Genomic DNA, 12,432 nt, shown 5'->3' with positions numbered 1-12,432 from the left:
ACCCTATCCACTCCTCCCACTGCCACCCCTAAATTTTTTTTCATCCATTATACCTGCTTTGTGTGGCAGTGCCACCAATTTCGACGTGTCGCCAGAAGACAGGGACTGTGTGAACATAAACTCCAATCTGCCCCAAATTTTGCATGCATGCTACAGGTCTCGTCCTAGTTGATAGTTTATCTGTACGTGCTCGTTCGGAAAAGGGTTCAACATTGCCACAATGAAAATTGAAGAAGTGAAGCCCTTTGCTCCAGATTCATATAGATGAGCAAAAATTGGTACACATATGTATCATGGCCAGATGCACAAAAAGTGTCATAGACCGATACCCTATATCCAAACTTACATGTTTAAGTTAACTGGTGACTCTTAATTGTCCGTAGGTCTCAGTGTGAGTGGTTACATATATATATATATATATATATATACACACACACACGTATATATATGTATATATATATATACACACGTGTATATATATATATATATATATATATATACACACACACACGTATATATATACATATATATATATATATACACACACACACACGTGTGTGTCATATACATTTGATACATTTGATATTTCTGTTATTTAGCATTAGCATTAATTTTGCTGACTTCTAGACTGATGTAATAATGAAACACAAGTACCAGAAAACATTTAATACTTCAACTATGAAGATTACAGTCATGGCATGCATAGTAATACAGACAAAAAGAACTCCAAACACTTCAAATATCAAAAGTTAAGCTTAATACAATCAATACTTTTCAATTCGTGATGCAATTCTTATTCAGTGGCAGCAAAGAGAAACTCATTTTGCTACATGTCATACTGCAGAATGTGATCATGATGTCTGTCAAATTACCCTGATGGCTGAAAATTTTATTTTATCAACTAACGTTGACTGAAGCTTTCAGTCTGTTTTCTGTAGTGTCTTCAGATTACAAAATATCTGTCCTCTGACCTCCTTACCTGTACAATCTTGGTTTTTGTGTTTGGTTTGGTTTTTTGTTTTTTCAGATCCTTGCAGAACGAAGGTCCAGACTGACTGGAAAAATAGTTTATGAAAAACTAACTGCTGAGGTTTTAGTCAACTTGTGCTTTCTGTGGTTTTCTTTAAATCAAATGATAAACAGTTCTAAATGCGCTCTGGAGCTACAGACTAACACACTGACTGCTTGTGTAATATAAAGTCAATAATAAAATTAAGATAAAATAAAAAATAACAAATTTAAAATCTATTTAAAAAAAAAAAAAAAGAACAGTACATGATGTGCTTTCTCAAGCACAATCCATCCTTGAGTTCAGCACAGTTTAAAAAGGGAAAACTGATTCTGATCAACAAATACAAATCCTGTTCACAAAACCACCTTGTTTTGGTTTTTCTACTGAAATCAGTCTTATATTTCTTAGGAGAAATTAAATGATAAAATGAAAATCCAAACATTGTATTGAAGTACACTATAAAAGATATAAAAATAGTTCTAGTATTACAGTTGGCAGCAGACTGGCTGGGCTCAGAGGAAGTGGTGGTAGGAGCTGGCTGGTGCAGCAGGATCACATAATGGAGCAGCCTCTTTTGGATGTGCGGGGTTCTCCCTGCAGAGAAACATACCACACACATTCATTATACCAAATAAAACAAAACACCATTGCCCAGGCTGAAATTGAACAACCTGAGGTTTGAGGTGTGAAGGAAAGGTGATGTAAGAAAAAAAAACTTCCAATGAGAGCTCACCACATTCATGCAGAGCTGTGAGCTCTGTTGATATGAATGTGTTTATATTAGTAGTAGTTTGATAGTTTCACCTGCTGGTGGAAGAGATCTTCCTCAATGACCTCGACTCCGTTGTCATCATCCTCACTTTGCTCTTCTTCTATTGCTGTCTTGTATGATGTGGTTCTATTTGCCACCTCCTGCCAAACAGACACAGACAGACACACACAGTACCTCAGTGAATCCACCATTATAATGCATTCCTTGTGTCTCCCTCAAACAACAAGCTGCTTCTTACTCTGACTGTTCATCCTATGCACCTTATCTCCGTCCCCACAATGACAATGCACCAAAGGTTGGTCTGGGTGTGAGTGAGTGAATGAGTGAGGGAGTCAGTGAGCGCGACCTCACCTCTCCCTGAGGGTTGATGAGTACCACGTGGACATCCTCCCCTGAACCCCAGGAGGTCTGATTCTTCCAAACTAGGTCTGTGGGAGGTTTTGAGCTAACACCAGCATCAGAAGCCCACACCTACAAACAATTGTGTCAGAAACATTCATATGCAACTGTAATCTGAGATGCACTGCATGGAAATGTAATGCTAATTCCTCCTGGACAGGTTTAGGTGGAAACCATGAGAATCTGAGACAAACTCTTACTGTGACTTTCTGTCCAGCCTTCAGGGAGTATTTGGGTGTGAACTTGTAGGTAGCAGAGGCATTTCCAGTTGTGTTAATCAGTTCATAACCCACCATCGCTTGGTCCTGAGGGACAATGGCACAGTAATTTACTACGCATGTCAAAATAAAAGCCTCTCAGCAGCATATGCACATAAAGATGAACCAACCAAGGTCCATGCAGCATTTAACACAGGCACTCACCTCATCTCCACTGTTGTGGAGGCAGATGAACTTGCCATCAGTGTCAATCTCACTGATGCAGATGGGTCCAGTGGCCGAGGCAGAGTGAGCAATGGACACAGAGCTGCTGGCTTCCTGCTCCTCCACGTCAATGCGCTTTCTCTTTCCCCGGGTGGTTTGCACACTGCGGCTGCTGGAGGAGGCTCTGGACACCGTGACACGGGATGAAGGACTGGGAGACAGGTTCAGCCTGGAGAAGGAAACTAGAGTCGGTTACAACTGGACCTCTCTGTGAACTGTAGTACGAGCCAGCAGATGCCCATAGATGCAAACATCATGGGCTCTCACCTCTCTTCTTCTCCTTCCAGCAGTTTGCGGTAGGCATTGATTTCCATGTCCAGAGCCAGTTTAACATCCAGCAACTGTTCGTATTCATTTAATTGCTGCTGCATCTTAGCCTGGATCTCAGCCACCTGTCGGTCTTTATCTGCCAGCAGTTTGCGGCTAGTGTCTTTCTCCTCAATCAGGGCTGCCTCCAGCTCTGCTATGCGATCACGCCAACCACGAGTCTGAGTAGACAAGAATGCAAGAGTGTTAGTGACAATATCTAATGAAGTGATGAACCTGCACCACCGGTCAACATGTGCTCTCCTTCTCCCATTGACTGTTCTGCTTTAAAAATCAATTCCACTCCAACAGTTTTTAAATTACATCATCAGGGTGGATTACAGTGGATCCTGAAATAGTGATCTCGGTTCCTTTATTGGAGCCAAATCTTTACTACCAGTTCCCTCTGCTGTTTTAATACAAGGTCTAATTTTGTTTTGCTCTGTTTCTCATTTTGAAATTACATTACAAAGTTTGGCACACTTAACCCAGATGACGCAACCTTTCCTCTTCTTGTTTTTGATCAATATTAATAATTTCAGGTATTGTGTTGTGTGGGTTAGGGTTAGGGTTTAGGGCTAACCCACAGACCCAGAGTCGGCAGAGCAGTCAAAGTCTGTCTTCTAGGCAATTTCCTCTTATGGCCCAATGTCACAGCCTTTGACACACATTCAAAGTTTGTGCCCATGAGGCATTTGACATGTTATTTTAATGAATGTGCACATAAAAGTTTTCAATATGCTTTTGAATAATATCATCTGTAAGTGATGCATTCATGAATAAAATTATAGTGGGTATGTGTGTGACAAAAGTAAACAATAAGCCCTATTTAGAGATTAATAATTAATGTGCTGAAATCTGTCATATCTTCAGATGGCCACAACGTAAAGCTGCTCAAGAGACTAAAACATTACGTGAATTAGTGAAATGAAATGTCCCACCTCTTTCTGGAGTCCTGCCAGCCTCCCAGTGAGGCTCTCGATTCTCAGAGCAGATTCTCTGAGCTCCTCTCTAGCCATGTTGGCTGATGAGCTGTTCATCTCAGAGAAACTACGCAGGTCCTCCAGCTGGAGACAAACATGCAGATAACTGGGGTCATCAACAGTTTTTTTCTCATCACTGTTAAAGAGGAACTGATCAGATAGAGTTACTTCCTGACATGCAGGAAGTTAGATACGTGTTGCTTGGTGTGTTGTAAAATACTGCTTTTACTGTTACTTACAGTTTCAATGATGGTAAAAGAAAATGTTATGGTGTCGGTCCTACAAAGCAATTGGACCAGCTGTGACAGCTTAATCATTGTCACTTCATCTGATCCTGTCCTGATATTTATTTCTTCTTATCCATGTTTCAATTAATCAGGCAACAAAATCTAAAATACACACGAAAAGTAAATCCCTCTCCTTAGTGAGGATAGCATAATCCATAGCATGATCTGATCGGAAGTGTACCAAATCACAACTTCACATTTGTAAAAAAGAAAGAAAAAAATAAAAAGAAGAAGAAAAGAATGCAAAAAACTACTGAACAACTTACATTGATGAAATGCTCAACATTCTGCCTCTCAGCTGCATCGATCCTTATCACATACGTACTGTCCTTAAAACAGTTGCCTGATTTGGCACTTCAGAAAAATACTTTTTGTGTCAGTCCTGGGCCCAGTTCAGACCTGTTATAACATGCACCATCATTGACGGCTCAGGTCACACGTGGGTTTATAATGAGTCCAGTGTTCACCTCTGATCTGATCACCCACTACTTTATATGCAAATTTGCAGGTATTCAATGTTTGTTAGCCGATCAGACAGATGGGTACTTTGGCATTGTGTGAAAGAGTGAAAGAGACAGAGGCGGGGGCAGGGGAGCTATGAGAATAATCTGAGGAGATTTGTAAATGTTCTTCGGCAGCAATAAAAGAAACCTCTTTTATTGTGAAAGAGACAAGTGTTATCGGTGGAAGGGCTTAGAAAGGTTTAAAAGGTTTACCTTACATAAAAAAAATATAGTTACAGATGACAACAATGAAAATAAGAGCTTATGACTGAAATGAACACAAAGCATTAACTAGTAAGCATTTACTATCTTAAAAAGGAAATGGAATGAATAATATACTCAGTTGTGGCTCTGTCCACATACTTTTGACCTGTTAGACCCCACTGCACTATTTCACATTGCTACTCCCCTCATGTTTATTGGGAATATGCACTGAGACAGCATGTGTGCATTCCTACTTTGGTCAGGTAGGTGCTTTCCAGGCTGTCCTTGTAGATCTTGATTTGCTCCTCATTCTGAGCCCTCATGTCAGCGAGGGCCTGGGTCAGTTTATATTCATACTCCTCTTTCCGTCCAGAGTCAACCTCCACCAGTCGGGTCTCATAGCGTTGCCGGGCCTCCTTCACTTCCTGCACAGCAGACAGTGTTCTCAGGTATGGTCCCATCTTAATTAAATCAACTCAATTTCCATCATATTTCACAGACTAAATCAATTATTAATATCAGGAATTTAGATACTTTGGTCATTAGTTACAGTTCAATAGGAAATGCTGTGCCTCTTTCAAGTACATACAGAACTTATGCTACAATTTTAACAAACAACCTGATGATGGAAATTCACCATATTTGACCTATTGTGAATATTTTTTTTATTCTGATACGTGGTAAAAAAAACACAAATAAAATCATATATGCTGCAAATTGTAGCTTGCTCTCACCTTCCTTTACTAAGTAAAATTCTCACCTCCTCATGCATGCTCTTACGGAAGTCCATTTCCTCCGTCAGACTCTGGCAGCGGTTCTCTAAGTCGATGCGCAGCAGCATCTCATCTGCAAGCTGCTTCTTGGCCTGGGTGACACCTGTATCCAACTGATAACACATGAAATTGGAAGTTAGGAGAGTTAGGATAAAGTACCATGTTTACCAGTGTGTGTGTTGGTTGTTTAAAAAAAAAAAAAAAAAAGAATCATAAAATCATGCGACAGCATTGCTGTACCTCCTGCAGCTGGTCTTGGAGGTCAGTCAATCTGGCCTCCAGGGCCCTCTTCTCAGACAACGCTGTTGACAGCATGGCATCTTTATTGTTCAGCTGAGCCTCCAAGTCCTTCAGCTTGGCCTGAGCTCCTGCTGCCTCTGAGTCTTTCTTGATGTAGCTAGAAGGAGGAGAACATATTGCCATGTGTGAGACAATGGATTGTGGGGAGAATGGATGTCCACGAGCATCATATACACCTTGTGACATTATCTATGTCACCAGCCCATTTCATGGGATGAGGAAAGTATAATGCTATCTTTAGCCAACCTGTTTATTTTCATACAGCTCTGGCATAACAAATGAGTAAATGTGATGAAAAGTGGATTATGGTCAGATGCAACAAGCAACTTTCCCAACAAGCAATCTGACTTTGGCACTATGGGAGGAACCTGTCAACTCAGAACGACTGGAGACAAACAGCCTGTGTAGCCATCTCAGACGGTGATTTGTTCCCTATGTGCTCCAACAACATGATGCTCAGCAGCATTCTCTGCAGCTCAATCCACCTGCCACCTGTTCAGGTCTTGTGGGAGAAGTAGATTGACACTGACTTGTCCTTCATGAATAAGAATGAAGGGGAAAATATAAATCAATAAAAATCATCATGAATCCATTTTCTACCAGTTTGTCCAGGGCCTGGTCGCAGGTACACAAGTTCCCTCTCCCCAGGCATTTCCTCTATCTCTTTCTGGGTCATCCAAAGGCGTTCCCAGACCAGCTGAGAGACGTAGTCCCTCCAGCATGTCCTGGATCTTCCCCAAGGCCCGCTACCAGTGGACATGGCTGGAAAAGATAGCCGAGCCATCTCAGCTAGCTCCATTTGAATTAAAATCATACATTGATAGCTGTGCATCTCTGGAGATGACAGCCAGCAGAAGCAGACTGTGTTTTGGACCACAGCTCCTTAATTTACTTAGCAGGTTTATGTTGATAAGGGCAGCACAGCAGCATAGTGGTTAGCACTGTTGCCTCACAACATGAAGGTTGCCAGGTCAGTCCCAGGGTCCTTTCTGTGTGGAGTTTACATGTTCTCCACGTGCCTGTGTAGGTTTCCTCCCCCCATCCAAAAGACATTAATTTTTAGGTTAATTGGTGACTCTAAGTTGTCTGTAGGTCTGAGTGTGAGTGTTTTTTTGTACTCTCTGTCTCTGTGTATCAGCCCTGTTATGGACTGGTGAGCTGGGATTGGCTCTTGTACCCGTCCTCAAACCTTTATCAACTCAGATATACTGTACTGCAATCTCAGTAAAGTCCAATGAAGGAAGAAAAATATATATTTCTTGATTTCAGCCTTGATAACTATATGAACAAATGTCTGTACCTACAAAAGTCTAAAAGTTGCTAAGTCTATGAAACCTCCTACCTCCTATAAGACTACGTAGTATTTTAGGTATAACTAAAATCACGTATTTCACCTATTAATCATATTCAGCCCTCATTTTAAAAACAAGAAGTATGACATCACCAACAAATCAACAAAAACTTGGCTTTGTCAATATAAATATCTTTTAACAAATTTTAAACTACAAAATAGGTTGATTATCTTATTCTTGTAAAAACAGATTGTTACAAAAACACAAAGAATATGAAAAGTGCTGCAAGTTGATACAAAATATTGAAAAAAAGTAAGCAACAATATAAACACGTGAGGTGATCTCTTTTCATTACAGGCTATCTTAAAATTATATGGAGCCTGATCTTCAGGCTCTCAGATTATTCTGTTGAGGTGAACTGCTTCAGATGGTGAACAGATTTGATGTTTTCCTCCTGCAGTTCAGCTCCTCACCAGCACACCGACTACTGAAGTTTATCAGATGTTTGATGGCTAAACTTTTTCCTCACCACTGAATTAGTCTGTTCTCTCCAATCATCTATTCCAACTGCTTTACTACGATTTGTAGAAGCTTTTTCATTCACATTCAGCAGCTAAACCTACTGGAGCCTGTGGTGATGTCATGATTCAGCGATGTAGCCTATTGTGCTCTACTCTCTTTGCTCAGCTTGAAAGCAATAAAGTGAAGGCAAACCCCTGTAATGAACATCAGCCAGTATCAGATGCTATAAATAATGCAAATTTTAACTATCTTTAGAAACCATATCACTGTTATTGAAACTTAGAGATGTATAATGGTATTGACTTATTGTGCATTTCTCATTGTACTGTTCAGTTTGAATAGATGGAATGAAGGAACAACAGCACTACAAACTGGTTGTTCTGTTTCATGTCTAATTCTCAGAATTATGGGACACAGACCAGATGTGATGCTGACTCCCTCATGAGTACAGTCAGATGTAGACATTTTGATAGTTAATCAAGCGCAAACAGACATCAAACCATCTATACTGATTTAATGTTTGACATGATTGGATAAGATATTTATCGTCCCTTCTGGGCAGTTTAAAACTGTTTTCTATCCAATTTATGTCAAAATACTAGAAACACCTTTCAACTGAACATAAGTTTGAATGTCTACATTACACATTAATGAATATATCTAAACAGGTTTAACAGAGCCAGGATTTAATGCAGAGCTGTTTTATTATATCGCCGCCTCCTCTTTTTCATAACAGACTTGTACCACAAAATTAAAAGAACTTATAAGCACTTCAGTCAGCTGGTGGCTGACAGTGATCAGCCTGGTTTAAAGTGGCCCTCTGGTGGTCATGGAGGTTTGTCATAGAAGAGCTGAGTAGTAACAATTTTTCTTCAAAGTGTATATATATATATATATATATATATATATATATATATATATATGAACCCGAACACAACAGACGAATACAGATGAGAACCACACATCTCAATATAAAAAGAATTTCTGTTTCCAGTCCTGAGTGTGTGTTGACAGAGACCGGTTATTTTCACAAGCTGGGTGAGACTGCCAGTGAAGTGGATAAACTATGAGTGGAATGTTAAAGGGTATGCTTGCAGTTTCTGGGTTGTGTGCTGTGCAGTTATTATTACCCTATCAAAATATCAGATCATTGGGTAATAAAGTGAGGGTTAGGGTGGTGAGAGTACACCACGTCTCAAACATGAGACGTATCTGCTTTACTACGAGATGGCAGCATGGACATACAGTCATCAGGGCAGTTTACAATAAAAACATCTCAATCAATGGAGAACTGTGCATTTTATTAGACACCACATGGGCCAATCAGTTCAAACTATGTAAAAAAAAATAAAAAATAAATAAATAAAAATAATAACAACAACAACAACAACAACATAATTACTGTGACATATTTGGGATATCCAATTAGTATTTCAGTTGGAATTATTTTTATTTTAACTGAAATAAATAATGATGTGATTTTTGTAGGTCTTGTACCAAATAAACATATTCCTTCATGCTTGGAGATATGATTTGTAGGCTGAGGTGTCTCTATGACACCGTAACACTCAGCAGCACACAACAATGTTGTGATACACTTTGCCTTAATCAAAAAAATAGTAGCTCTTGTGATTTTCACAACCAGATAAGCATCGGGTCAGACTAAACATTTTGATGTGTGTGACAATGAAAAGTTTTGTTTTTTGAAAGAGCAGCTATCAAGACCCAAACACAACCATCACAACTGTGAAATCACACAATGTGGCTATACGAGTCCGTAAAGAGGGATTCATGCTCATAACTGACTAAACTAAACTCCTGACAGGAACAGTTGTAGCAGGCATTACTAGCTAAACATGAAGTAGGTTCCCCAACCCCCCACAACAACTGGCTTCAGCTGTACTGGTGCACCTCATCTACACAAAGGGAGAGACTTGTGCATTGTTCACTGTACCTAATGTTACTGCAGCTGCTGGAAACACCTGTTGAGCTGGGACATATGCCCCAGAGATGTACAGTTACTATAATGTCAACTTCATTGGTCAGGTGATTTGAATAAAAAGAGTCTGCATTAACTGCAAGAAGCTGCTCTCTGCTTCTGGTGATGATTAAAATTAACCCCTGATAGCCAAACCAATTTTATAACATTACAATCACCATCAAATGACTTCCAAAGGGAGCACACAGAGCCACAAAGCCAGATTCACTCCTGGAGTGAGGAGGAGGTGCATGAGATTTTAGAATCAGTGCAACCTTTATGGGCGGTCAGAAAACACATGACACAAGTTTGAGGTGGCTGAATACTATAGCAACCATACTTCATTCTGACAGTTGCACCACACTTAGTCCTTCCACTGTTGTTGATGTAATTTCAAATCAATTATGTCAGTAACATCAATTTATCCAGTTTTGATTACTTGCAGACATGTTTCACAAAAGTGGAGTTGTTTTCATGTTTCGGGTCAAAACATATTAAAGATATGCATGAAAAACTGAAATTAACTCATTGTTGCATTGTGTGTGTGGCTTTTAATTACACCAGCTACACCAGTGATCCAAAGTGAAAGAACATAAATATAAATTAATAATTTAGATAAAAAAGAGCAACACAGGTGGTCTGGAACCCTTTAACCACATGAAAGGTTTGGTCCAAATTCAGTGCGTCTCCACTTTATAAACTTTGTTTTCAGACTAGGACTAAGTATCTCAACATTACCTTGTTTGGTATGGAATTGGGGGGGGGGGGGGGGGGGGGACAAACAAAAAAGAAAACAACACACAATTCCAATATTTAAATGCAAATAAGCCAAAAATCGCAACACACCACTCAAAAGACACTGACCACTGATACATTTTCACAGCTGTGACTGACAGTGGCTGCTGTCGAGTTCTCTTGTATATATGGCAACACACGGAAACATCATGTTGGTACATACCAAGTCGCTGTCTAATCAATTAACAAAAACATGAAACATTTTAATTAGGTCGTTTACAAGTCTGGTCATTTGGCTCCTCTACACACAGCGATTGTATGTACCATTCCAATCTGTGCAAAAGCAAACAAACAGTGTGTTCATAACGAAGAAACGTCAGGTGTGAGTGTCTTTTGTTCTGAACTGATCCTTACGCCAGACCGTGAAGGCACCAGGCTAGTTAAAGTGCAGGTATATTTCGATAAATCATTGTTTTCTGTCAAAGCAGCCCGCTGGGCTTTTCTTTGTTGCGGACTTGTCGTGGTTTGGATTTGATGGTTACAAATGTAAAAATACTTTGAGTTATTCCGCACTAGCCACTCAGACAATGGTGGATGTGTGACGTCCAGTAATGTGAGTATAATGAAAGGCTCTCACATTGAAACTCAGTCAGCTTTGATCCGGTACATAAACGTAACTAACGGATGGTTAAATAATTCATGCTTAACAAATTCAAATCACGGATGATTTTTATAGGCCGACTTTCAGTGACGCCTCCCCGCCGAGAGGAGATAACGTAATCCCCGGGATGAACTTCCGTGCGTCATGTTGTAACCGTGGCTCGAAAATCAAAGTGAGTTCAGACTCAGCTCATCATAAACCGGCTGTTTATCACAGCCACACTGATGCAGACTTACTTCTGGAGCAGCTGCTCATGCTCGGACTTGATCTTTCCCAGCTCGATCTGCAGCCAGGCCCGCTCCTTGGAGGAGTCATCCAAGCACCTCCTGGCGTCGGCTAGCTCGGTCTCGTACAGGGATTTCAGTCCGCTCAGCTCGCGGCTCCTTACCTCTTCCTTTTCGCTAATTTGCAGGTGGAGGACGTCGTTTTCAGACTCTAGACTGCGGACCTTATCTATGTATGTGGCCAGGCGGTCGTTGAGGTCGCAGAGCTGCTGTTTTTCTTGCAGCCTGGTTATCCTGGTCGGACTCAGCGGTGTCCCGCCGCCGCACGTGCTTCTCTGGCCGGTTGGAGTCGCAGCAGCGGTCGCCATTGCAGACGAGAAGGTAATGAGCCCGTGTGAGAGACGGAACCGAACCAAGGTGGATTTCGCTCGTCCTGGTGAAACAATTTAGACCTGCGCGCCCAACCTGCCCTTCCGAAAAGTACCCTTGCAGCGTATCCTGTTTTTTCTCAAACGAATGAAAGAGGGTTTGGCTTCCTAATATGGCGGCCCATTGAAAACCATACGGTCTGTTCGGCCAGCCAATAGCAGGGCTCGACGCAATGCGTCTTTCAACTTTGACTGTTGGGTTTGCTCGTAATTCTGACCCGCGTATGGCGACATTCTCCCGAGGAGGCGGAGTCCGTTCCTTATCCCCCGGTCAGCGGCCTCAGTCTGCCCACAGCGGTGTCCCGATGTAGGTAACAAGCTCCGCTTGACTTTTTGTCCATAACGGCTAAAGTGACTGAACTGGCAATACTACTACTACTACTACTACTACTACTACTACTACTAATAATAATAATAATAATAATTGTTGTTGTTGTTGTTGTTGTTGTTAAAAGTAGTAAATATTATTATTACTGTTAGGTTTCACATTGCACATAGAGAATATGCGGATGCTGAGTTTAGTGTGTAATGCTGATACAATATTGTTATGACATACTGTCATACTAAGCAA

General features: G+C 40.7%; 1 protein-coding gene across 1 annotated transcript; it reads right to left on the bottom strand.

The window, feature by feature from the left end:
* Positions 1–651: 651 nt before the first annotated feature.
* lmnb1 (lamin B1) lies at positions 652–11,995 on the bottom strand. Its single transcript, XM_029515324.1, has 11 exons — positions 11,446–11,995; positions 5,962–6,118; positions 5,709–5,834; positions 5,203–5,373; positions 3,913–4,038; positions 2,933–3,153; positions 2,606–2,834; positions 2,384–2,488; positions 2,136–2,255; positions 1,817–1,924; positions 652–1,606 (listed from the first exon to the last, which is right to left on the bottom strand). Exons 1-11 carry the CDS (start codon positions 11,799–11,801, stop codon positions 1,565–1,567), a joined length of 1,761 nt encoding a protein of 586 aa, XP_029371184.1. The 5' UTR covers positions 11,802–11,995; the 3' UTR covers positions 652–1,564.
* Between the last annotated feature and the right edge of the window lie 437 nt (positions 11,996–12,432).

The sequence above is a fragment of the Echeneis naucrates genome, chromosome 12 (genome assembly GCF_900963305.1).
Source record: "Echeneis naucrates chromosome 12, fEcheNa1.1, whole genome shotgun sequence".
Taxonomy (NCBI): domain Eukaryota; kingdom Metazoa; phylum Chordata; class Actinopteri; order Carangiformes; family Echeneidae; genus Echeneis; species Echeneis naucrates.
Note: the sequence above shows the minus strand (reverse complement) of the source record. Positions and strands in the feature narration are given on the sequence as shown.

What these genes read in the sequence shown, in the direction of transcription:
- lmnb1 (XM_029515324.1), bottom strand. Translation starts at nt 11,801, where the DNA reads ATGGCGACCGCTGCTGCGACTCCAACCGGCCAGAGAAGCACGTGCGGC. An exon ending in CATGAGCAGCTGCTCCAGAA is followed by an intron (nt 6,119 to 11,445) that starts GTAAGTCTGCAT and finishes TCCTCCTTCTAG; the next exon opens with CTACATCAAGAAAGACTCAG. An exon ending in TCATCAACCCTCAGGGAGAG is followed by an intron (nt 1,925 to 2,135) that starts GTGAGGTCGCGC and finishes TCTGTTTGGCAG; the next exon opens with GAGGTGGCAAATAGAACCAC.